The sequence below is a fragment of the Mus caroli genome, chromosome 2 (genome assembly GCF_900094665.2).
Source record: "Mus caroli chromosome 2, CAROLI_EIJ_v1.1, whole genome shotgun sequence".
Taxonomy (NCBI): Eukaryota; Metazoa; Chordata; class Mammalia; order Rodentia; family Muridae; genus Mus; species Mus caroli.
The window spans coordinates 119,093,745-119,119,371 of NC_034571.1; the positions used below are offsets into that span (position 1 = coordinate 119,093,745).

A 25,627-nucleotide genomic window follows, 5' to 3' on the forward strand; every position below is an offset into this window, starting at 1 on the left:
CAGTCTCAAGATGGTCCATCCTTTCATCTCAGCTCCAAACTGTGTCTCTATAACTCCTTCCATGGGTGTTTTGTTCCCAATTCTAAGAAGGGGCAAAGTGTCCACATTTTGGTCTTCGTTCTTCTTGAGTTTCATGTGTTTAGCAAATTGCTGCTGGTTTCCCTAAAGGGCTTGGAATAAAGACTAAACTTTTACACATAAACTTCAAGGTCTACACTGCCCGACTGCTCCTGAACCTCCCGTCACACTCCCAGGAACATCTCCTGTGCTTTCTGCTCTCCATCAGAGCTCTGAAGGTTTTCTGACCTCACTACACCACACTTTGGCCCACGGTTTGCCTTTGGGGTACTAGCTCTCTGTTTTCCTTGTATGCTCTACTTTCTTCTACTTTCCTAGCTCCTCGCTTTGTTTATATTGGTCTTTATATCTAAGCTCAGAAAGCCTTCCCTAAAGTCAGTGTTTAATCACATTCCTCCATTTTAACTCTGTAGTGAGTACACAAGCATTTGATCAGCACTCACCTGTGTTTCAGATTATAGAACCACCACCATGATTATTTGGGATCAACATATTAATAATATTAAATAATGTCTATTATACAAGACTGAAAGCTACATGAGTAAAGAGAATATATTTAGTTTTTTCCTATAGTTAATCCCTAATCAATGAACATTGCACTAGGAGTGAAGAGTACCTAGCAAGTGTTTGGCATTCAGTAAATAATTAAATATCTAGTAAATTTAACATTTGTTATATTTTGGGCATTGTGCAAATGTACTTTTATTTTAAGAATGTCTTAGAAGTATATTGTATTTACATCATTTCTACCTTTCCTCCTTCCCAACTCCTCCTGTGTCCTCTGCCACTCCCTCTCAAATTCATTGTGTCTTCATCTATACACACACACAAACATTACATATATATATATGTCATCCCTGGAGAAGGCAGAGTCAGCTAGTGCTTATTGAGCAATAAATTAGATACAATAATCTTCAGCTCACCAATAATGAAATAAGCCTAAGGAATTTAACTTTCCTGCAAATTCTATACATTCTATACATTCTATAAGCCCAGAGATAGAACTTAATCTCAATATACCTAACTCTAAACCTCTTGCTCTGAATTATTACTTATAAACTACATGAGACAATAAACCAATGCATATTCAATACTGTACCTCATTCGGGATCCTAACAGAAATCACCGAATAAGCACAATTATAGAAGAATTTATGTAGAAATTCTACAACGTATGAGGAGGGGCACATTGGAAGCAGAAGACTCATACAGCAAGGCAGGCTCAATAGCTATCAAACTGTTTCTCCACCTAAGCCAGCACGAGACAGGGAAAGAAGACTTATTATTGGATCCTAAAGGTAGGAACAATAGGTTTACAGCCTTTACAGCAAGAGTGATCTTATGTTGAAGGGCCCAACCAATCTGAAACAACTACATAGAGATGTATAGTGAATAAATACTTAGGATTTAATAATTTGTCTCCTTTTAATTCCTTTCATGACTCATCAAGACAAAAAAAAAATTAAGGGAAGCCATAATATCATGGCTTTATATTCAACCACAGGTACCAGCCGGCAAAGCAAAGAGAAGGCTGGAAAGTGAGGAGATAAGACCTATGGATGAATGACAGTGAGCACGGAGACTTTATCTGCACCAAGATGGCTTCAGACTCTACAGACTCCTTGAGTGAGTATGGCCCCTTCCCTCAGAAACAAGCTTTGACCTCATCTTGAGCACAAAGGAGACCCACCAGAGAAGCATGGCCAGGTGTTCATATGGGTTCAACTTAGGAATGAGAGGTTTGTAAAAGGAACCATGCCTCTGAACTCTATCTCCATGCCTCCTATCAATGTGGACAAGTAGCATTTAAAAATAAGAGAAGGAGCAGGCAGTGGTGGCGCACGCCTTTAATCCCAGCACTCAGGAGGCAGAGGCAGGTGGATTTCTGAGTTCCAGGACAGCCTGATCTACAGAGTGAGTTCCAGGACAGCCAGGGCTACACAGAGAAACCCTGTCTCAAAAAAACAAGAAAAATATAAGAAGGATTAATAATTAATTTTTGATTCAGTTTTCACAAGATCTAAGAACCAACTAGAACTTGTTTCTTGTCCCAATGTCTTAAGACTTGAAACCCATCTCATGAAACCCATCTATTCAGCATTGACATGGACAAAAACAACTCAGAATTCCTCTGCTTGCCAGTATTCTTGTTAAGCTCTCTATTAACTAAAGCCAATGCAGGCTTTACAAATGTCCACCTGACCAAGGTCCCATAAAAGTGAACACCCAGAACATATCATAAAAGAATAGAGAGCTCACTCTCTCCTCCCCAAATACAGAGAATAGTCGAGTATTCCTAGCTCAGCCGATAGAGTGGTCAGTGTTCTCTGAATTGTGGATAAAAGAATCAAGAAGTGGGCATGGGAAAAATACTGTCAAACATCCTCTTCCATACCCATCATCATTGCACCTGAGAAATATATTCTAGTGTGCTCATGATTACCCTGTGCTACCACAGAGGGAAGAGCATAGGAAGTCTTATAGCCAGGATTAGAACCTGGAGCATCTAAACAACCTGAACCCACATCTGCCTGACCCCTACTCTGGAAACCTCTGCTCAACACACCTCCTTCCATTAATATAAGAGGATTTCCCCAGAGACAGTCTTATGAAGGAGATCTTAACCCTCAGAAGTGGCTCTCCACAGCTGTCCTCGCATATATAATATGACTCAAAGTCTTGTGCTAGTCACTCAGATCAACATTATACAAATAAAATGAGCTTTTGAATGACAGCCCATCCCTGGGGTGAGGTTTCCCCACATCAGTGATAACAGGGATTGAACAAGAGAATGTTTTCCAAAAGACCTTTCAGATGGGGAGACCATTTTGAGATCTCCATGCTCTTTAACAGAAAGTAGAGGAAATGTATGAGTAAGCTCGCCTTTTTACTTCTCTGCAGGACAGAAGAAACTATGACATAAATAACCATAGACTTATCTACCTCACTGATGCAAAAAGCACCTGGCTATTACAAATAAAGCTGCTATGAACATAGTGGAGCAAGTGTCCTTGTGGGATGGTAGAGCATCTTTTGTGTATATGCTCAAGAGTATAGCTGGGTCTTGAAGTAGAACTATTCCCTGTTTTCTGAGAAAAGGCCAAATTGATTTCCAAAGTGACTATACAAGTTTACACTCCCACCAGCAATGGAGGAGGAGGAGTGTGTTCCCCTTGCTCCACATTCTCGACAGCCTGTGCTTTCTCTTGAGGTTTTGATCTTAGCCATTCTTATGGATAAAAGATGGGATCGGATCACAGAGTTGTTTTGATTTGCATTTCCCTGATGACTAAGGACTTCGAACATTTCTTTAAGTGCTTCTCAGCCATTCAAGATTCCCTGTTGAGTATTCTGTGTCCCATTTTTAAAATTGGGTTGTATGGGTTGTTGTTGTCTAGCTTCTTGAGAACTTTGTAAATTTGGGGTATTAGACCTCTGTCAGATGTAGAGTTGGTAAAGTTTTTTCCCAACCCATAGGCTGTCATTTTGTCCTATTGACAGTGTCCTTTGCCAGGCCTCCCTGCACATATGTAGCAGATGTGCAGCTTAGTCTTCATGTGGGTCCTAAACAACTGGAGCAGTGGTTGTCCCAAAAGCTGTTGCCTGTAAGTGGGATATGCTCTTCTAGCTGGGCTGCCTTGTCTGACCTCAGTGAGAGAGGATGTGCCTGTTCTCACAGAGACTTGATGTGCCAGGGTGGGGCGATACCCAGGAGGGCCCCACCTGCTCAGAGGAGAAGGAAAGAAGGGATACGGGAAGGATTGTGGGAAGGAGTGACTGGGAGGGGGGAAGCAAGCAGGATGTAAAGTGAACTAAGTAAAAGTAAATAAATGAATAAATAAATATTATAAAAAGAAAAAAAGCATCTGATAAAAGAATCATGGTTTACGAGGTTCAACCTCAGACAAAAAGCCTATTCTGCTTCATTTCTAGAGATTTGCTGGGTCTTTACACACGACAATGCCTAAGAGCAAAAGCAATGCTCAGACCCACAGCTGACGATATTTAGCAGCAACTAAGAAGACTTGTTCTAGTTTTAGAATACATTTAGCCTTTAATGAGCATTTTTGTTACTGATGTTGTTATTGTTGTTGTTGTTAAAGAAAGTCAGTTAAGAAAAACAATTTAATTTCAGCTACACATATAATCAACAGACATAAAGCACATCTTATCACAATAAGCAGAATTTGTTTTCTAATCAAAGGCTAGAAAATGAACCTGTGAGTAAACACAAGGACACTACTCAACTATGTCCATAGCGGCTTTATTCATAATAGCCAAAAACTGGAAACAACTTCGGCGTCCCTCAACCAAAGAATAGATAAATATGGTTCATTTATACAATGGAGTATTATTCAGATGTTTAAAAAATGTCATCATGATATTTGCAGACACGTGGATGGAACTAGAACTCATCCTGAGTGAGGTAACCCAGACCCAGCGAAACAGATACATACTCCGTTATAAGTGGATATTAGCTGTTAAATAAAGGAAAATCACGCTACACTACACAGAGCCCAGGGAGGCTAAATACCAAGGAGGGCTCTAAGGGAGATGAGTGGCTCTTCCTGGGACAAGGAAATAGAATAGATGGACTGGGAGCAGGAGGGGTCAGATGGGGAAAGATGACTGAAATTGGGGAGGGAGACATTAGGGGTATGGTGTGGAAGTCTAGTACAGTGGAAACTTCCTAAAACCTAAGAGGATGACCCTAGCAAGGACTCTTAGTAATGGAAGATAGGAGCCTGAACCCATCATTTCTGTAACCAGGCAAGACTTCCAGTGGTAGAATTGGGACACCAACCCAGCCACAAAACTTTTGATTTACAACCTGTCCTGCTGGCAAGATGTGATGGGGCAATGGTGGTTCAGAGCTTGTGGGAGTGGCCAGACAATGACTAGTCTGACTTGAGGCCCATGCCATGAGAGAGAGAGACCATCCCAGACACTTCCTGGATAGCCAGGAAGCTGGATAGAATCAAACACAACTGGCAAAATTTTAAAAAAAAAAGCAACAATGAAATGATTCCTAATAATATTCCCCTATACTTCCTATACTTATAGATCAGTGCCTAACCCAATAGACATGGAGACTTCCTCTGGCAGCTGATCAAAGAAGATGCAGAGACCCACAGCCAAACATTAGTAGAGCTTGGGAAACCCCCACAAAAGAGGGGGAGGAAGGATGGTTGGAGCCAGAGGGGTCGAGGACACCAGGAGACTGGAGTAGTAATCACAGAGCCTCCATGGGCCAGCACTAGGTCCTCTGGATATATGTTATGGTTGTTTAGCTTGACGTTTTGTGGGGCTGCTAGTGGTGAGAGCAGGGATATTTCTGACTCTTTTGTCTGTTCTGGGACCTTTTTCCTCCTGCCAAGTGGCCCTGTCCAGCCTTGATGTGAGGATTTGTGTCTAGTCTTATTGTATCTTGTTATGCTGTGTTCAGTTGATATCCCTGGAAAGCCTGCTCTTTTCTGAAGGGAAACTGAGAATAATGGATCTGGGAGGAAGGGAGGTCGGGGAGGAACTGGGAGGAGTGGATGGAAGGAAGGCTGTGGTCCAGATGTATTGTATGAGAAAAGAATAAACAAAAAGAAAAAACAGAGGGGAAGAAAGAGTGGGAGAATCTCTCTTCCTACCTGCTTCCCTCCTACCTTCCTTCCTCCCTCTCTCCCTTTCTCCCTCCCTCCATCCCTCCTAGCCCCATTAAGTGCAGCCTTCAGACCCATCTGTCCTGGTGACAAACAGAAATGATTGCTCTCCAAGAAAACTTTTCTCAAATGAGCCACTTGACCTTCTCAAATGACAAACAATATAGCCTGCAACGGAAGGAAGGGATTTCTTTCATATTGATCTTCGCTTTTAAGGGCACATTGATTATACAGACTGGCAGATAAGGCTTATATGATGGGGTAAAAGAGAAACAAACAGAACAGTGGGTGTGCAGATACCATCAGAGACTGAAGGTTTCAGCCTCCTTCAGAATGAATTCCACATGTCACTGGTTCCCACACACTGGGACCACATGGATTACACTCAGAGTACTGCTGTCTCCTCTGGGAGTCCCACATGCTGGCATCACCTCAGGAGCCAAGGCTCAGCACTCATTAAAAACTCAGTGCACATTCACATCCATAGAGAACCAGGGACTTTGTGGGAAGGGATGGCACAGAGATGGCCCGAGTCTAGACACTGTACCTGCAAAAAGAACCATTCCAAAGCACCAGCTGGTGTTCCGCAGGACGCAGCCTCTCAGGATTATCTTCTGGTTGCTGAGGGTGTGCTTGCTGTCCTTCCAAGAGAGGACCCCAGAGAATCTGTCTAACTTGTTGTTAGGCGCCTCACACCTGACGATCCCTGGAAAACAAGCAGCCCCATCAGACCCACTGTGAGCTCACTTCAGAAGCCCACCATGCTATTTACTACCCTGCTGTTGGTATGCAAGACATTGATTGTCCTTCTCTTTCAGAAAGCATGCTGTTACACATGCAAGACTGTGCTGGGAGAAAATAAGCTACAACATGCAAAAAAAAAAATCATAAAATACATCAAATATTTTGAAGCAAGATTCTCTATACTGACCAGATAAGAACAGAACTTCCATGGTGCGTGAGACTTTTTTTCCCTTAAAAATCTTTAAAAGTATTCATCTTTACTCTTAGGATATACCAAAATGACCTTTTACAAGTATAAAATGATCGATGTCCACTTTTTTTCTCACTGTTCTGTGAACTGCTGAAAGGGTTAAGATGCCACAGTTTTGGCTTCATGACAAAAGTTAAACACTTTTCTATGTTCACGTAAGGACTTGGGATCTTAGCAACCACACCCTAAGGAAACTAACTTTCATTTATTCCCTAAGTGGAGACTCCTTTCAAGGGCCCCAGGCCTCTTATGTTGATTTGATTCAGAGTTCTGTGGACTCTCAAAGGCACCACATAGCTTGCTCAACCTAGCCAAAAAAAATGTTCCTTTGCGGGGAGGCGGTTGTTGTTGTTGTTGTTGTTGTTGTGTTTGCTTGTTTTTATAACCCCAAGAAAGGGAATGTTCATTCCAAATCAATGAACTGGTCCACTCTATTATTTCAAGCCGAATAGGCACATTCAGGGTTGGGTTGTCTGGACAGAAAGGGGAAACAAATGATTTTCATGGACCTCTTCACAAGATGTAACTATTAGATTAAATACATTTACAAACAAACGGGCTACATTTTTAGAAGTGATGACTACAAAGCTACAGAACAGTGGAATGCTGGGAAAGGACAGAGGGAAGAAGGAAAAGAGACAGGGAAAGAGGAAAAGGGAGCTGAGGTAAGATCAGCTAGCATCTTGCGAGTTTACTGTCTCACAAGCCACAAAAGTGCATTTTAAAACCAGAAGCCAAAATGGTAGCTTGGAAAATAAGAAAAAGGGGGGGGGGCGGTTAGGAGTCAGTCTTTAGCATTGGTTGAGGAGACCAGGGAAGCCAAGATGGCATCTATGTCAGCTTTTTTTTTTTCCTGTACTGAGAACCTGACAATATCAAATAAAGAAATAAATCAAATAAAGTGGTTTGGGCTCACAGCTCTGGAGACTTCTGTTTATAATCAATTGATCCAGATACTTGAAGTCTGTGGTGGCACATTATGGAAGGAGTGTGTGGAAAGCAGTTTCTCCTACAGTAAGTGCCCCTCAAGGACACACGTGGCAAATGACCTCCCACTAGGCCACACACCCTAAAATTCCACCCCACACAGTAACACTGATCTGGACACTGTGCCTTCTGGGCACTGAGACTTAAGAGCTAAAACATAGCAGACGGGGCCCCACCCTCTCTCCCAGCCACCTTCTGATACTGAAGAGACTTCCTGTAATGCCTGTCCTTCCTAGAATACTGCTCTCGTTTTGGAGTTCATAGACGCAGATGCAGCTATAATTCAAGTGGCCTGACTACTCCCGACCAGCCAGGCTATTCCTATTTCAAAGACACCAAAAAAAAAACCCTCTCTAACCCCACCTTACCATTTCCCAATTAGCAAAAAGTTGGCCTAAAGTGCCTCTATTTGGTCATTCTCTGGGCCTTCCCAGACTTCCAATACTAAATGAAAGCCTGCTAGCCTGGATTTCAAAGAGACAAACAACCTGCACAAGGTTCCTTTATGACCAAGTAGCTGAATTGTGGTTAGCTCTCGTTATAGCTTATTTGTTCATTTAAAAGTAAATTAAAACTGATTTGAACTGAGTCGAGTCATTTGGAAAACTCTGCTATGGCCCCAGAGGCTTTTTCTAAATTCTCAGATTTTGTGATCATCTTTTCCTTGACCAATAACTTGTATTTCCGAGTTTCACATAGCCTTGAATTGAGGAGGCCTCACCGGCAAAACCTGCACAAATAACAGGCTGACAGAAGCCCTTGAAGTCTATTCCAGTTTCTTCACCCAAGACTCAATTTCCCAAACTTTAAATTTGGCCACTGTTCAAAAAAAAAAAATGTACTTTGAACAAAAAAAACAACATGATACACGTCCTTGCCAATAACAATATAAAGAGCAGGTCTGTTTGATCATTTTCATGGTCGTAAGCAAAGGCTGACAAGGAGATAAATTCAACCTTGAACATTTTGGCTCACTACGTCCAGCAAGAAGACTTGCTCTCATTTGGCTTTAGGCTGAGGGTGCCTTTCTGTACAGGGACTATAGGGCCAAGTTTAATATGAGCCTCTGGAGGCCAAATCCCAGCACAGCTTTCTAAGAGTATGGCCCCACTCTCCAAGTTCTAAACACAGGGGCCCATCATAATGAGACATTGGGAACAAAGCCAAACTATTTTTTACCCAACAAAAAAAGGAAATGCTACTCCCCATTTCTTAGTTCTATTGGCATAAAATATGAAAGTTCCCATTTCTCTTCCTCTCTTTCCAAAGGGGTGACCAGCTTCCTTTGTGGGAAACACTATACTCATCTCCATGCATTCCCACAACTTACCGTACTGTCTACGTAATAAAATCTAAAAATATTTATTGGAGATATAGTTTTTTTAAAAAATGGTTTAGTTCCAGGACAGCCAGGACTACACAGAGAAACCCTGTCTCGGAAAAAACAACAAACAAACAAACAAACAAACAAACAAAAAAGGTTTCAAGGAAGGAGTTGTAGGGGCTGGGCAGATAATCAGTAGCTAAGAGCATTTGCTGCTCTTACAGAGAACCCATATTCAGTTTCCTGCCCCTCATGGCAGCTTTAACTCCAGTGTCAGGGGATCTGATTCCTTCTTCTGCATATAAGAGCACCAGATACGTGCATGGTATATACATTATATACATGTAAATAAAATACTCGGACACATAATTTTCTTTTAAAAGGAAAGAAGCTGAGAGATGACAGTGAATCTATGATAAACTAAAAGGTAGGTATATTTTGACAGGAATCATAAAATTGGGATTTGAATACCAAATATTTGAATACCAAATAGTATTACCCAACTGTAACATAAGCCAGGTAGAATGATGAAAACAGGCAGTGACTTCATCAGAAACAAGCAAAAATATTTTCCACCAACAAAGCCTAAGACCCAAGAGAGGCTGCCCTGGGGTCCTGCTTTCTTCTTTTTAGTTCCATCCAAGAAAGAGGTGGGAAATGGCTGCAAAGTGTGAGAAAGCCATTCGGGGGAAACAGGATCATTTCTCACATAGTCATCTTAGCTGGGAATGATAAAACGTTGTTGGGGGTGCCTCAATCATAAAGTGTAATCATAATCAAAGTAGTTAATCTCATTTCCCCCTCTAAAGAGAAGACATCGATTATAGTTCATCCACTATAATGGCACAGGGAAACCTATACTGAGCAAAATCTACAAGTTCCTATTTTGAACTTTCCTTGGCACTTTTAAATTCCAAATTCAGCCTGCTGGATTACTGCTTAACTACCAATTTGTTAAGTCTCTCAAACTATTTACTCAAAGAGGAAATATGGAGTTTACCAATAAAAATTTTTAGTACAAAATATCCCAAGATTTTCCAAAACTAGCTTTACCTTTTCTGCATATTATTAGTGATGTCTCTTGATTGTCCACTGCAACTCTACCACAGGACAGGCTGCACACTGAATAGGGTGCCATTATTGCTGATTAAGAGTTTCCCTGGCCAAGAAATTCTCAATGTTTAGGCGATTACCCACTACTGTTGGGCTGATAAGTGGAATAACCTTTTCCCTTAAAAAGACAGTCTCTGAAGCCAAATGATTCTATTTGAGTTCTTGGAGGCCAAACCCCTGTACAACCTTCTCAACACTGAGTCATGAGCCATCCAATATTAACACCACAACGGCCATATTAGTACCACCAGTCAAAAGGAAGTTGTCCTTCATGTCTGTTACTGAGATCCATCGTCCTGTGTATAAGCTATGTTGTGTAGGACTGGACTTCTGTCCACTTGACTGGAAGAGTTTTCAGGTAAGTTTTGTAAAGTCACAAAGTGTTAACCAAGCCCATGTATTTATTTACTCAGTTATTTACTTATTTGTGTATTTTAACCAAGAAGAGATGTCATTTTTCTTTGTTTGAATTACACACATGCTGTTCTTTACAGAAAAGACCACAAAATACACAAAGATTCCTAACGAAAGAGTCAACCCTTCTCTGGTTCAGAACTGGTATTAACAGTCACACAAAATATGTAAACGTGTCACTAGTTGCGAAACACAGACCACAGTTCAGTCAGTAACAATATACAAAAGAGTCTTGAACACATTCAAGCACATGTATATTAGGGGATTTCCCCCAAGGTGTAAAAACATCTGGCTTACAAATATGTAATTAACAAATATTTCCATGTAGTTGTTTATAAATGTTGTTTGGTTCCCATAAGACACCATGAAAAGCCTAGTGAAACTAAATTTTTTATGTATTATAGTATTACTAGATCAAATTACATATTTTCTTATAAAGTTCAACAGACTACATACTATTTTTTTCAGATATTTGAAATGGATAAGATATTTATTTGCATGGGAACTCTTCAAATAAACAGAAAATCTACCAAAACCTGCTCCTACTCTGTGTTTGGACAGTGCCTCTAAATGCTTTATCCTGATGAAATTCGAAGGCACTGAGAACTTTGATAATTTCAAATAAATATAGAGATAGTTTGATTTCTCATAATCAGCTTACCTTATTTTTAAATGTTTCTATCCCCTCATAAGCTAAGCTGTGACACACCACCCTCTGTGTCTAATGCTGTTCCAGGTTGTGGTTTAGAGCCCATGGTTTTGTGTCCTTTCTTAGAACAGGATTTTCCATCAGCTTTTGGTTTGCATTCTGACTCCTCTACTTAATAGTCACATGACACAGGCAATATTCTATCTACCTGAGTCTCAGGTTCCCTATGTACAAATTGAAGTTAGTGATAATTTTTCCTTCAAGGGCTAGCAAGATAAAGTTGGGGAGATGGTTCAAAGGTTAAAGCACTTACTGCACAAGAATGTAGATCTGAGTTAGGATGTCTGACACCCACGATAAAAACAAACAAACAAACAAAACAAACAAACAAACAAAAACAAACAACAAAAAAAAAACAGGCATGGAAGCATGTGGCTGTGTAGTCCCAGTATTGGGAAGCAGAGACCAGCTCATGTGATTCATTGGGTTAGGCTCAGTAAGAGACTCCTCAACAAAACAAGAGCAATAGAGAAAGACACTCAATGCACACACAAACACAAAAGCACACTCGTCTGCACACACACCTACATACATACACACGCACACACACGTTCATGTTCCGGGCCTGAGTACATTAGCAATCACCTAACTAAAGGCCTCTTTGGGAAGAGCCCACAGACTCTTTAGCATTGTATGAAATATACATTTGCCAAACAAATAAACGAACAAAAGAATGAATGGACATAAACTGGTAAATATCTGTTCCAAATCTCAACTTTGACAGTCGCCCACTGCAAAGGTGGTTTAACTACATGTCCAATTTACCAATGCTTCAGTGGCAGAGTCACTCTACAGCCAATGACCTCCCTAGCTTTTAGCCAAGTTTATACCACCAAGCATGTATTCCTTCCAATGGAGCAGATCTCATATTCATCCAAAAGTTGTTGGTAACCCTCAGATCTCATACCAGTGGACATGTGTTTCTGCACAGGTAAGTATTGTTGTATACATAATCTACAGCTGGGTAAGATCATTGGCAATTTGTCTTCCCCAAAATTCTGCATAGCACCTTCCAACACCTTCTGGTACCTTCTAGTGCTTTGAACATTAACCAAAGGGAGGAAACTTCCTGCTCAATTCCAGCTTTATTGTTCTGTGTTTTATAAACAAATACATGAGGTGTCTTCAGCTCTAGAGTTTTACTGTCTGGTTCTGGTGAGCAACCAAGAGCAATGGCGACAATCAACCAACAGTGATGGGATAGTCAACAAATAGTGATGGGATAGTCAACCAACAGTGATGGGGATAGTCAGCCAACAGTGATGGGATAGTCAGCCAACAGTGATGGGGATAGTCAGCCAACAGTGATAGAATAGTCAACCAATAGTGATGGGATAGTCAGCCAACAATGATGGGGATAGTCAGCCAACAGTGATGGGGATAGTCAGCCAACAGTGATGGGAATAGTCAACCAACACTGATGGGGATAGTCAGCCAATAGTGATGGAATAGTCAGCCAACAGTGATGGGGATAGTCAACCAACAGTGATGGCAATAGTCTGCCAAGAGTGATGGTGATAGGCTATGTTGTTCTGCCGACTTCCAGGTGCTAAGCATTCACTTTCGCTGTTTGAATACTCCAACTCCAGTGATAGGCTAGGGCCTGATGTCCCTCCTCCTTACCATGCCTTCATGAACCTTCCATTGCACTCTCTGTGGAATTCATTTCCAGCTTAATTTCATTTTGAGCTTTCTTCAGCAATTCTATCTCTTCACTGAATTTTATCCTCATATCCTGTATTGACTTCCTGATTTTAGCATCTGTCTGTGTGTATACTTCTGGAATCCATTCAGCTCCTTATTACTGTCTTCTTTAAATCCCTACAGGAATTTGTTCATGCTCTCTATGACATTCTTGGAATATATTTTTTCAATTATTTTTCTGGAGTTTTGTCCAGATGGCTTTCATTTGGGACCATGTGTGTGTACTGTGTGTGAATGTATGTGTGCTCGCATGTGTACAGGTATGTTTGTGGGCAGAGTCCCTCGCTGAACCTAGAGCTCGCCATCTCTGGTTGTCTAGCTGGCCAGTTTGCTCACAGAATCCCTTGTCTCTGCTTCCTATATGCTGGGCTTGAGGTGGACTACCACTCCCATCTGAATTTTATGTGGGTTCTGAGGATCTAACACTCAGTCACGTTCATGCAGCAAGTACTTTACCCGTTGAGTCACTTCTCAGCCTAATCTTGGTTTTTATGTTGGTTTGCACATCTTTCATCGGCTGCAGCCTTGGGTGTGGGTCTCTGATGGCGTTGTATTGAGTGGGTGTCTAAGACTCTGCTTGCTGGGACTGAAGCTTGGCTGGTTCTGGAGCAGCTGGGTGAGGTTTGAAGTTTAGTGGGGGTTACTCAGTCCTGATTTGCTTGTGAGGCAGCTGAGGTGATCCTAGCTAGGTGAAGTCATGCTGTGACTTCTGACCTCATTGTCGCAGGTACTTATTTGAGTTTGCAGAGAGAAAGTGCCTGGGTGACAGGCATGGGTCTAAAGATAGTAGGCTTAAAGTGCAGGAGGCAACAGAAGCATGGTCTCTGGCCTGAGTAGTTGTCAGGTACGATACACAGATCCTGAGAAGCAGAGTTAGGAAGTCAGTGGAAAGAGGAGATGTGGCCTCCAACCTGAAGAGGCAGGTTTATGCCTTATTATAGGCTGGTGAAGATATAAAAGTACAGTTCTGCCAGGGAAGAATTGAGTAACGGCAAGTTATATTTATATTGCCTCTTTAGGGCTCCATAAAGAGTCAACACAGTATTTTAAGAAGAATTTTGATTTGTGAATACAATTTACTTTCCTTGGATTTACATAACAGTAACATCTCATTGAAAAAAATACTTCATTTGAAAATTTGTAATTTGTTTAATTATAATCAAAATATTTCTTGGGCTATTCAAAGTTTCCTGGCTACTCCTCTAGATTAAATCTTAATTTGGAAGAGTATTTTCCTATAAACATTTATTACAGTAACAGTCCTTAAGATCCACAAGAGAAGGCCCAAAGGAAGGGCACTGTGGGCAGGAGGAAATGGGACCCACAAAAGGAGGCATGAGGATGTGCTAGTAACATTAAGAGAGATTAAAACGTTAACATAATCCAGGCAGAATTTACAAGCAAATGCCAAGCACAGACCCTATACATTCTGAGATGTGTATGCATTCTGAAATGTGTATTGGAGAAGATGCATATGAACTTCCTGACCTTTAACTCAAAGTGCATTTCCAAGACCCTTTCTCTTTATTATTTCTCAATAAACTCCAAAGAAATCACCTCAGCAGGGTAGTCTTAAGTTCATAAGACTCCAGAAAGTCAAGCCAACCTATATGGGAAAATAATGATATCCAAAACCAAACTTGCAACTTGGTAATGCAAAAGACTTTTGAGGGATGGCAGAAAAGCCTCAGTCTCCCTCAGTTTTGCATGATGTGCAAAACTCTACAACTAGTGCCTCTTTCTTTTACTTTTAAAGGTATTACGACCACAAAGAAATGCAGCTATCTAGAGGAGGTAGGACCTAGAGACCTACAGTGAACCTTAAAATAATGTTAGCACAAGATATAGCCAGAAGCATGTAGGCACAATAACATACTGAAGAGATGGGCCTGGGTTCAATGCAGTGATGATGGAGGTGGTGCTGGTGCTGGTGGTACTGGTGGTGCTGGTGCTGGTGGTAATGATGATAAAACCATCATCTAAAATATATGGCAACTAATGGCTGACTATAACTTGGTGATAATGTTTCAAGACATTATGTCACTATGCAAACTTAAGAGCTTCATCTTTAGGAGTCATTGTCTAAGTTCTAGGTTTGTTACACCCATTGGATGAAAGGCCAGACCTAGGACTAGAACTAAAATGCCAAACTGTTTACCCTCAGAAAATCTGTGCCGAGCTCCAGGAGGCAAATGGCTACCAAAGGAAGGGCACTGTGGGCAGGAAGGGATGGGATCCACAAGAGAAGGCCCAAAGGAAGGGCACTGTGGGCAGGAGGGAATGGGACCCACAAAAGGAGGCATGAGGATGTGCTAGGTGGGGGCTTGATAAAGCCATGCTTGCCTTTAACATGAGCTTAAATGACAGATATCAGTGCTTGAAGAATTTTACATTCTCTTACTAAGTGAAAGGAAGGAGGGAAGGGAAGGGAAGGGAAGGGAAGGGAAGGGAAGGGAAGGGAAGGGAAGGGAAGGGAAGGGAAGGGAAGGGAAGGGAAGGGAAGGGAAGGGAAGGGAAGGGAAGGGAAGGGAAGGGAAGGGAAGGGAAGGGAANNANAAATGGTCTCTGTCTTAGTTTGGGTTTCATTACTGTGAACAGATACCATGACCAAGGCAACTCTTATAAAGGTGAACACTTCATTGGAGCTGGCTTACAGATTCAGAGATTCAGTCCATTATCATCCAAGCATGGCAGTATACAGGCAGGAATAGTGCGGGAGGAGCCAAGAAGAAGGCTAATAGGAGAAGACTGGCTTCCAGAGAGTGAAGAGAAGGGTGGCAATGCCCTCATCCAAAGGGGCACATTTCCTCCAACAAGGCCACACAAACTACCACAGGATCTCAGATTTTTCTTCTGTCCGTTCAAAGCACTTACCATCAAACTCTGCAAGACTGCTAATGTCTGCTCCAAGTTCTGAGGTGACAGGTAGTGCCTGACGAACCTTCAGGTTTGTTTCCCTGTGAAATGAGAGACATGACATGAACCCTTCTATGAAACAATCCAACAATCACCTACTAAAGCAACCATGTAGGGGGCAGTACACACAAAACCTAAATGAGGAGACCCACAGCACCTGGCTTTGAATGTCTCTCACACCCCCCATACCATCTCAGCAAAGCAGGTGGGTGGCGCCTCCAGATCTGGAGCTGGCATTCTACCCAAGGTGCATCTGTGTAGCAGCACAGAGATCTGCTTCGAGTTTGTGTTCAAACGAACACAGAACATAAGAAATACAGTCTCATTGGAACCTACTCACACATACCATACGAGCTATAAAACACACTGGTACTAGGAACACCGTTGCCAAATGGAGGTCTGTATCACTCCAGTGTCTGCTCTCTATGGAGTTTTGTTTGCAAAGGACAGCCATGGCTACCTTTACAGTAACTGAAATTTTAATGGGGAAAAGAATGCAGCCTTCTTTCTTCTTAGAGTATCAATTCAAGGAGCCCTTGTTGGTTGTTGGCACAACTAACAAGCTGGGCAGATCACAAAGATCTTTGAACAGGACCATACATCCGTTAGATAGCAGATGCCATTGGCCATCGGTGACGGTATGGCCATTTCTCCTATATCGTGTTAAAGAGAGCATCATGCCAGCTTCCTCAGAATTATCCCCTCATCTCTTCTTCAACAAATGTTAATTTTTTTCCATGAAACCATGTGACCTTTAGGATTAGCTGGTTTTACTTGGCACAATCCTCTGAAGAATCAACCAGCCTAGTCATTGTGTCTATTAATAAGTTGTTTCTTTTTGTTACTGAGCAGTATCCCACTATGCGCCAATTTGCTTGACCATTCATTTGAAAGACTTCTGAATTGTTCCTTTGTGATGTAAGAAAAGCATGTACCATAAGTATTCACTATACAGCTTATGGAAATGTTAAGTTTTCATTTCTCTGAGTAGAAAGAAGTCCGGTTTGCCAGTTTGAAATTGCTGAGTTGCTGTGTGGTACTTTTATGTCTGTTTTTTTTTTTTTTTTTTTTTTTAAGAAACCAAAAAATTTTTTTTCAGAATGAGCATCACACTTTATGTTCCCTCCGGTAACATGAGAGCGACTCCGCCCAGACAAATCTCTGCCAGCTTGGAAAATGTCACTGTTGCTGGTGCTCATGGATCTGACAGATCTGTGGTAACAGAGCATTGTGGTATTCATTTTTATGTCATTAATGATATTGGGTAACTTTTCATGTGCTTGTTTGCCCACTGTGTGTCCTCTTGGTCAAATGTTTATTGAAGTGTTACAAAATGCCTATTTCTTAACTAGGATTGTATTTTTTTTTAACTTTGTAAAGCATCTGTATATAGTCATGGTAATTCAGGTAGATACTTTGCAAATAGTTTCTACATGTTAGTAACTCATTACTATTTCCTCTTAGTAGGGCTTTTCACTAATTAAAAAATTAATTTGATGAGATCCAGTCTCTCTCTGTGTGTCTCTCTCTCTCTGTCTCTCTCTCTCTTTCTGTCTCTCTCTCTCTCTCCTTCCTCCCTGCCCCCTTATCTCTAGAGAAACCAACCTTGTACTTGCTGCTTAAGCGAACACTCTACCACTGAGCTAAGTCCCCACTCTCTATACTAACTCTTCTTATGTCAGATCTAACAATTCTTTGAGTAGCCCAAACCTCAAAGTCTTTCTCCCTTTTTTGCCTAAAATGTTTAGTTTCATTTCTTACATATGAATTTAATTTTCTTACTAGCTATAAAGCTATTTTAGTAATTTGTTTCAGAGTGAGTGCGTGGTCTGTATTTTTTGAGGAATGGTCCATTTCATCTATGTCGTCCAATGTACGTGTGTTCAGCTGATTATAGCAATTCCTCATGACCCAGCTAGCATTTTGGGGGTATATTGTTGACTCCCCATTGGTTAATGATATCGCTCATCTGTCTCTTCCCTTCCTTCTCTCTGTCTGCCTTGCTTGAGGTTTGCAGATTAATTGATGTTTTCAAAGGACCTACCTTGCATGTTCTACTGTTTTACTTGGCTGAGTTTGTATCAGGTTGGTAGAATTTTGCTCTTGCTTGCATTTAATTTCTTTTGCTCTTTTCTAGGTTCTCAAGACAGAGTGGGCAATTGATCTGAGGCTCGTTCTCTTTTCAAGTGTATGAATGGCTTCGGTGCTGCTGCTTTTCCTCTTAGCACTGCTTTATCTGTGTCTAAATCTGTCCTGCCCAGACCTGGGTTATACAAGATGAACTCCTCCAGTATCTCCACACGGCAACAACTTGGGAAACACTTAACTAAACTGTGTGCTCTATGTTGCCCAGTTGAGTCCTGCCTTTATTCTTTATCAGCTTGAGGAAGTTACCTATCTGTCTGAGCCTTGGCTTCATGGTCTGTATGTAGGTCTCACACAGTACCTACATCAGGACTGCATAACGAATCACCTGAGTTGCACATAAATAGATAAATGGTATCTACACAATGTGAGCTGTGCACATACAGATAGACTGTGCCTATACAGTGTGAGCTGTGCACATACAGATAGATGGGGCCTATACAGTGTGAGCAGTCAATGGTGTCAGCCAGATAATGGGATCCTCTAAAACAGAACAGCTAAGAGGTTGGTGGCTGGACTCTCAAAGCCCGTGTCAAAGCGGCATCACAGTCATCTCTCTCATGAGTGTGTGTGTGTGTGTGTGTGTGTGTGTGTGTGCTTGTGTGCTTGTGTGTGTGTGCTTGTGTGTGTATGTGTGTGTGTGTGCTTGTGTGTGTGTGTGCTTGTGTGTGTGTGCTTGTGTGTGTGTGCTTGTGTGTGTGTGTGTGTGCTTGTGTGTGTGTGTGTGTGTGCTTGTGTGTGTGCTTATGTGTGTGTGTATGTGTGTGTGTGTTTATTTGTTGCCTTTTGTAACTGTCTCCATCTTTCTTCTCGGTAGCCTTTACTCCCACTCTCTCATTTTCCTTAGAAAATTAAATTTAAACAAGCAAAATCCCCAAAAGGAACATCACTGCAGTGTACTGGTGTAAAATTATTCATGTTCACATACTGAGCCGAGCGTTTCTGAAAGAAAATACGCTGAAGAGACAAGTCAGGGTTTTCCAAATAAATTCAGGAGGAAAATTCAGAATTACTGCCAAGTAAACAACAAAGGACTTTACAACTTAGAATTCTATGTTTTACAAGGAAATATAGAAGATGCAAGTCTGATCTCTCAGGACGTTTAGGTTACACGCCTAAGCAGCCGCTCTGATTTAGTACTTACCCGTCAAGCTCAGCTGTTTCAACATAACAGAGACCGTGTGGCTCGCTGCTCGACAGGAGCAGCAGGTCAGCCTGGTTGAGAAACCAATACAGAGGGACAGGTAAGAATCAGGGTTTTTGAAACCTCTCCTCCCTGCATCACCCCTCCTCCGTAGCCCTGGCAACACTGACAAGGGAGGCACCACCTCCCACTCTGTGTGCCCATACTTCGGGACCATCAGGGTATGAGCAGGTCTCCTGGCAACGTGCAAACTACTAGTGATCTGTGTTGCCAGTTTTGAAAGTCATATATGAATTCTATTTTTCTGGATTTAATAATTTCTTATGAAAAACAGAGATCATTTTCCAACAAATGAGCAAATTAACCCTCCTTGTGTGCTGGTGTCTGGAATTAACCCTCCTTGTGTGCTGGTGTCTGAGCTGCTCAAAGCAAGAAAGGAGTCAAGAGGGTGAGAATGCGCAGATAAAACAGAAGGAAAACCAAAGAAAAGAAGAAATGAAAGTAAACAAGAGCAACATGGACGCAAGACGAAGAGATGAGGAAGCGATGGAAGAGTAAAACACGAGAGACGGGATAAAGCGGGGCCCATGCAGCAATGGGAAAGAGTAAAACACGAGAGAGACAAGAGAAAGTGGGGGCCACTCAAAGAGCTCAGAGGGTGCTCTGGAAAATGACGCTTTAGAAAAGACTTCAACCCAGTTTTGGTTGTGAGCCTAGACTTTAATGACTGAGCCATCTCCTAGACAGGAAGCCACCAAAATGAACTCTTGCAAGTGGATGGTGACATTGAAGCATAACTCTCCACATCTGACGGCTGGCGTGAGTGCGGCAGTGAAGGGCTCAGTCCTATTTGAGAGGCAGGTGTCACAGTTTGACCATGCTACAGTGAGTTCACAGATAATGCAAGTTGGGCTTAAGGGAGTTCTATTCATTTTTATTTTTACTTTTTTTATTTTACCCCCCTGAAGGGAGATCATAAGGGTGGAAGGACTGAGAAATGAGTTTGATCAGTGTGCATGATGTGAAATTTCCAGGGAATCAATAGAAATGTTATATTGGGAAAACAAAACAAAAAAAAAAAACAAAAAAAGAGCAGTGGTGACCAGTGCTATAAAACCAAGTTTTGAAGGTAATATGTCCCAGTTAGACTCCAAAAAATACTAAAATAAGATCCAAAATTCTGCTACATTTTACTGAATAAAACATCTAAAGATGTCAAAAGGGGGAGGAAGAAAAGACATCACAGTTCACTTTTAGAATTCTGGCTGGTTTAGAAACTGTTTTGTTTTTTTCTCAAATTAAAATTCTTATTTAAAAATAAATGGAATTCTGAAGGATTCATCTAAAACGAGCTGACCTAAGTTTCAGCAAATTATGAAACTTTAGCCTAACAAATCTCTACCTGTATCTGAAAGGCTAACAGTCCAAGTCTCTAAAATCTTTTATTTAGAAAGACATTATAATTGCTTTATCTTCAAGTCTTAGATTTTAAGTTCAAAATCAATCCACTCAGTTAATTGTCTTGGTTGTTTAAATTATCAAAAACAGGGTGGGGGGATGATGAGAGTTGTCTAAATGAAGGCTCCATGATAGCTCCCAGAGGAACAAACGCCCCTGCATCCTGGTGACTCTCTCAGCTCTGAAGGAATCACCACAGAAGCCAGTCAAGGCAGAACCTGCTTTGTGAGCCCCTCGGTGTGTTTCCATGCAAACCCCTTCAGAGAACATGTCCATCTGAAGCCCACTCTTACACTAACGCTCACCTAATCCTGACCCAAAAAAGAAAGGATCTGTGCTGTGGGGTAGATTCGCCTTGATCTCCGGTCATATGTTCCGGTTTCACCATGTCCTGGCAGATAGCATGTTAACGGTAAAGGTAAATGCCCTTAGGAGCTATGGCTATCATCTTAAGGATAGAAAGATAACTTTAAACACAAGCTAAGATTCCTTATTGTAATCATGCATAATTAGAACTCTTTATGGTGCATGGATAAAGATGCCTGTTGGTATCTGGTGTAGCTTTTCTTCAGAGCTCTGTGTAGATGGCCATGCAATGTCACTGTTCAATATTGAATCTGGCTGTGTTTAATGCTTCCTCTGCAGTAAACCAGGGGCAGAGCCACCTCAGCCTCAGACAAGCGACTAAGGTTCCACTGCCACCTAGTGGCTAAGGTCTCTTAACCAGCACTCACCCAACTTAGACTGAAACACAGGAGCACCTTAACCCTCCTGTCTAACTTCCCCTACTCTGTCTCCCTGGAAACCTACCCTCCTACCTCTTCCTAAACCCTCTCATGTCACCTTTGATATCGCTGACCATTCCTCTCTTCACTCACTCCCTCTTCTCTTCCCTACTGCTAGCATCTTCCTTGGAGGCTCTTTTAGTTATCATTAAAGAGGGTGTGTGGAAGAATAAGATTGATGGTGTCCATCCAGCAGAGTAAGTTGTGAAAGGCATCTAGCACACCATTAGAGTTAGACTTTCTAAGGCACTCTGCAATAATCCTGAAAAGGAACAGGCAAAGAAGTATAGCAATAGCCTTGCTAGTCCTTGGTCAAGCTTTTGTCAGAGGTGGTGGGCTAGTAGTGTGAGAAAACTACAGAGAGGCCATAGCAGAGACATACAATAGGGAGAGAAAGTGTGATTGTCCAGATGCCTAGCTGGACCAGGCCGAAGCCACCTTCCATTAGCCCCTAGTCTTTTCTTTTATCAGTTATTGATGGAAGGATTCAGCTATGACTCCACAAAGGAAGCAGCATGCAGCATGTCCCAACACAAACACCTTTCCCCAGCTTTCCTGGGCACGAGAAAAACCCAAGCAGATACCCAGTGGAAGCTTAAGGGCAGCATTCCCATCCGAAGAAACTTGAGAATAATCTACTGGATATCTTTGAGTCCTCAGAGCCAAATACATCATCTCCAGGGTTCGTTGGGTGTAAATGCTTTGTTAAGTTAAAGAAGAAAAGAAAACACTGCGGAATAGTATCAATCCACAGCCATGAAATTCTTTAAGAACTTATAGAAACACTCTCATAACTTAATGAAGTCATTGCCTATGCAGATCTGTGAGGGAAAAGGGAAAGGGACTCCCCTATATCCAGCAGTGGCCATCAGAGGTCATGGTGAGTGTCAACAACCCACTTGAAGAACCTGAGACTAGAGTGTTGGCATCATCCTTGAAAATGCTCCAGGATTAAGTTGTGGGACTAGAAACAGGCCATGGCCCTGATCAAGACTAGTACTCTGCTGTGGTGGCCGCTGGGTTCTAGGATGGCATCTGTGAGAAATAGAAATGTTTCTCAGACATGCTTTGCTCGGTATGTCTGTTTTGTCTGTTGCTGTTCAGAACATCCTGGTGCATGAGTGCTGGGATACCACAGCCATAGCAGAGGGAAAGATGCATTTGTGGGGCGATTGTGAGCATCGCTTTGGGAGCTCCCAGGACTTTCTAGACTGCAGAGCTCTTCGTCCTGGCTGTCATGCACATTATCCTTACTCTCAGAACAACATACCAATTCTAAAAACTCATGTATCATGGGTCAAAGCTCACAATGAAGTCATAAGTGAAAGGGGATGTGATTACAGATAACATAATAACTCAAACTTTAAAATTTCAGACCAAGCAAGCGTATGTTGAAAAATCATTCACTAAGTACTGGTTATATCATTTTGTTTTGCTTTGCTTTTGTGATCAAAATTTTCAATTAAAAAAAATGACTGAAAATAAAACAAGAGTCTAAGAACAGTGCCTAGGAATTCTTGCTTTGCAAACATGAGGACCTGAGTTCGGATCTCTAGCAGCCATGAATCCAGGTTGGACCAAGTACCCTGTAGTCCCAGTGCTGCAGACCACTGAGACGTGCACACCAGCAGCCTCGCTGAAAGATGGCAGACTCGGGTCCAGTGAAAGATCATGTCTCAAGGGAATAAAAAGAAGAATAGAAGAGGACACTTGGTCTCCTCTGTGTCTCCAGCGCATGTACCAGCACAGACAAGCACACCTGCATTCATATGTGTGCACACGCGCATGCATACACACACACACACACACACACGCACGCACACACACAGAGGAAAAAACTTGTTTATAAAAGAATGAGAAAGGGTGGTTGGTAACAGAGAACTCTAATGTGTTTCCAGCAAGCTTGCGAGGTTCTCCTAATGCATGTTGACCTCATTGTGACATGAATTACAACATTTGGAGGTCTAGAATTCAGCCCCAAATTCTGTGCTCTTGAATTAACAGAAGCGGGGGAAGGAGTTAGAGGGGGAAGATGGAAGGGAGAGAGAAAGGGTGAGACAAGGAGGTGTGTTAGTTCTTGTCCAGAATTTACTGATAAACAGGTATAAACGGGTTGAAAGTTCTAACTTTGAACAGATAGAGATGCACTAAAACGGAGTACACAACAAATCGTTTGATTTCCAATTGCCAGGCCTGGAGCTTCCAATTCAGGAACCTCAACTAAAAGCAACTGTTCTAGAAAAACAGACTATAGTGCTTCAGGAGTTAGGGTCAGAGTGAGAGTTCCTGATTCAACTCTTGGTTCTCCACTAGCAAGTATTTGAGGAGAACTTGCCTTTGTCTTACCATCTATGAGGTGGAAATAATGAAACAATCCATAAACTGTCCTCACTGGGTCAAGATGAGCAGTAAACTAGTTAATCCATAGCAAGTGGATTATATGTGGCATAGTCTTAGCCGTGGTCATTATCTTCATACGTGGGCTTCCTAAGGTCTACTCCAGAATAAAAAGTCCTAAATGGGTCTTTTCTAGAGATCTGTGACTGTCAATATAGGGACATAAGGCCCACAGGCAGGTCCTGCCTCCAGGCAGCAGGGAACCACACCAGTCCTCTCTGCCAATCACAGCCCTTCATGTGTAAAAGCTTTGCTTGCCTCGGAAACTATTCGTAGCGTGGAGAAGCTGCACATAGAAAACCTTGCCTGAAGTGCTTCTTGATTAAGAGGCACTGTGGTGCCTCTGAGGATTTGCAGATCCTTTTCTTCTCTTGAACCAAAAAGCAGGAGTCAGGCAGAGAATAACGGGAAGGTTTTAAAGTGTTAACTCTTCACTGATGACACGGTCAGAGCCTGAGCTTTGGGACTGTGGACCAAAGAAAAGAGTCTTGCTTGTTCTTTGCCAGAGCGGGAAGAGAGGGAAGGGCTATAAGGTATTGACAGTGTGGGTTTGGTGCCATCCCTCCTTCAGAAAGATGAGAGGATTGTAAGCCTTGGCACCCTGATATCTGTTGTGTCCAATGTGGGAACCACATATCAGGCATTTGAATTTAGAACAATTAGAATTCAAAACGCATTCTTATAGTTGCCTCCTGGGACTTATTTCACAGAAGGCACTGCAGACAGTAAACAGACATTTGATTTCCGGCCAGATCCTTTAACAATCTACCTCGTTCTCACCTACACAGGGTGTTCTTTTGACAGATGCTACCTCCTACTGTCATGTTCCTAATCTTTAATGAGTGGAAAATAAGCCAGACGTTGTCATTTAAGTCACATGAAATAAAAGTAAATTGATTATAAATGAGAACCTGGCAGACCATCCCGAGTCTCCAAGGGGCCCAAACCACAGGGCACTTTGAGACCTGCTTTGGCTGTCCTGACAACATCTTGCTTAGTTTTGTTTGGGTTCCTGGCTAATTTCCAAAATCTTAGGATTGTCAGAGAATTAGCCACTTGAAGTGTGAACTCGTCTGCAAATGGTTTGTCTACCCGGAAGCTCCTTCATGCATGCTCTTTGCGCATGCTCCTCTGCACTTGGAGCACACAGATGGTACAGCAGTAAAAGGGTGATTCTGAGGTTGAATGTCAAGCTCCCAACTGAGTTGTTGTTCTTTTAAAGAGATTTTAGGGCCATATTTTTCCATCATGAAATATCTCAAATTTAATAAAGAGTACAACTTGATTCAGCATACAACACAAAAATTTTCATAAATGACCTAATACATATAAATCACTATAATAATTTGAATTTTTAGTTTCTGGTCTGCAACATTTGTATCACCTTAAATTTAACCTGAACTGTGGTTCCTTGTTTGCATTTCAATGGCTGAATTGATTTTTAAGAAATCACATTAGTTGTTTACAAATATAAATTATAATGCATTTGATGTTCAAAACCTCACTCACATTTTATCAATTTAGAATCATAACATATATTTACCTTTAGTGTGCTTTCTTCAAATGTGGTGAAGTTTAAAAACACTAATTGCAACATTAAAAAATAACATTCTAAATGTATGAAAACCTTTTTTAGGGTACTCAACATTTTTAAAACTCTTATTTATAAAAATAACTCACACATTGACTTAGATTGCTTCTGTGTTTCTGGGAGTTTTTTCAGAGAGCAGAAAGAAAGAACCTCTCTGCACTATCCAAGTCACTGTGTCACCAAAAGTCACTCTTTTAAAGTATCTATAATTAAGAATT

General features: G+C 41.6%; 1 protein-coding gene across 2 annotated transcripts in view; it reads right to left on the minus strand.

Moving 5' to 3' along the window:
- Positions 1–25,627, minus strand: part of Atp8b4 (ATPase phospholipid transporting 8B4 (putative)) — a 178,623-nt gene that overhangs the window by 87,059 nt on the left and 65,937 nt on the right. For both annotated transcript variants that reach the window (XM_021156332.2, XM_021156331.2), the window contains exons 8-10: positions 19,179–19,249; positions 15,848–15,930; positions 6,276–6,434 (exon numbers count right to left, since the gene is read on the minus strand). In XM_021156332.2, coding sequence (XP_021011991.1) covers positions 6,276–6,434; positions 15,848–15,930; positions 19,179–19,249 — 313 coding nt within the window. The remainder of the gene's footprint in view (positions 1–6,275; positions 6,435–15,847; positions 15,931–19,178; positions 19,250–25,627) is intronic.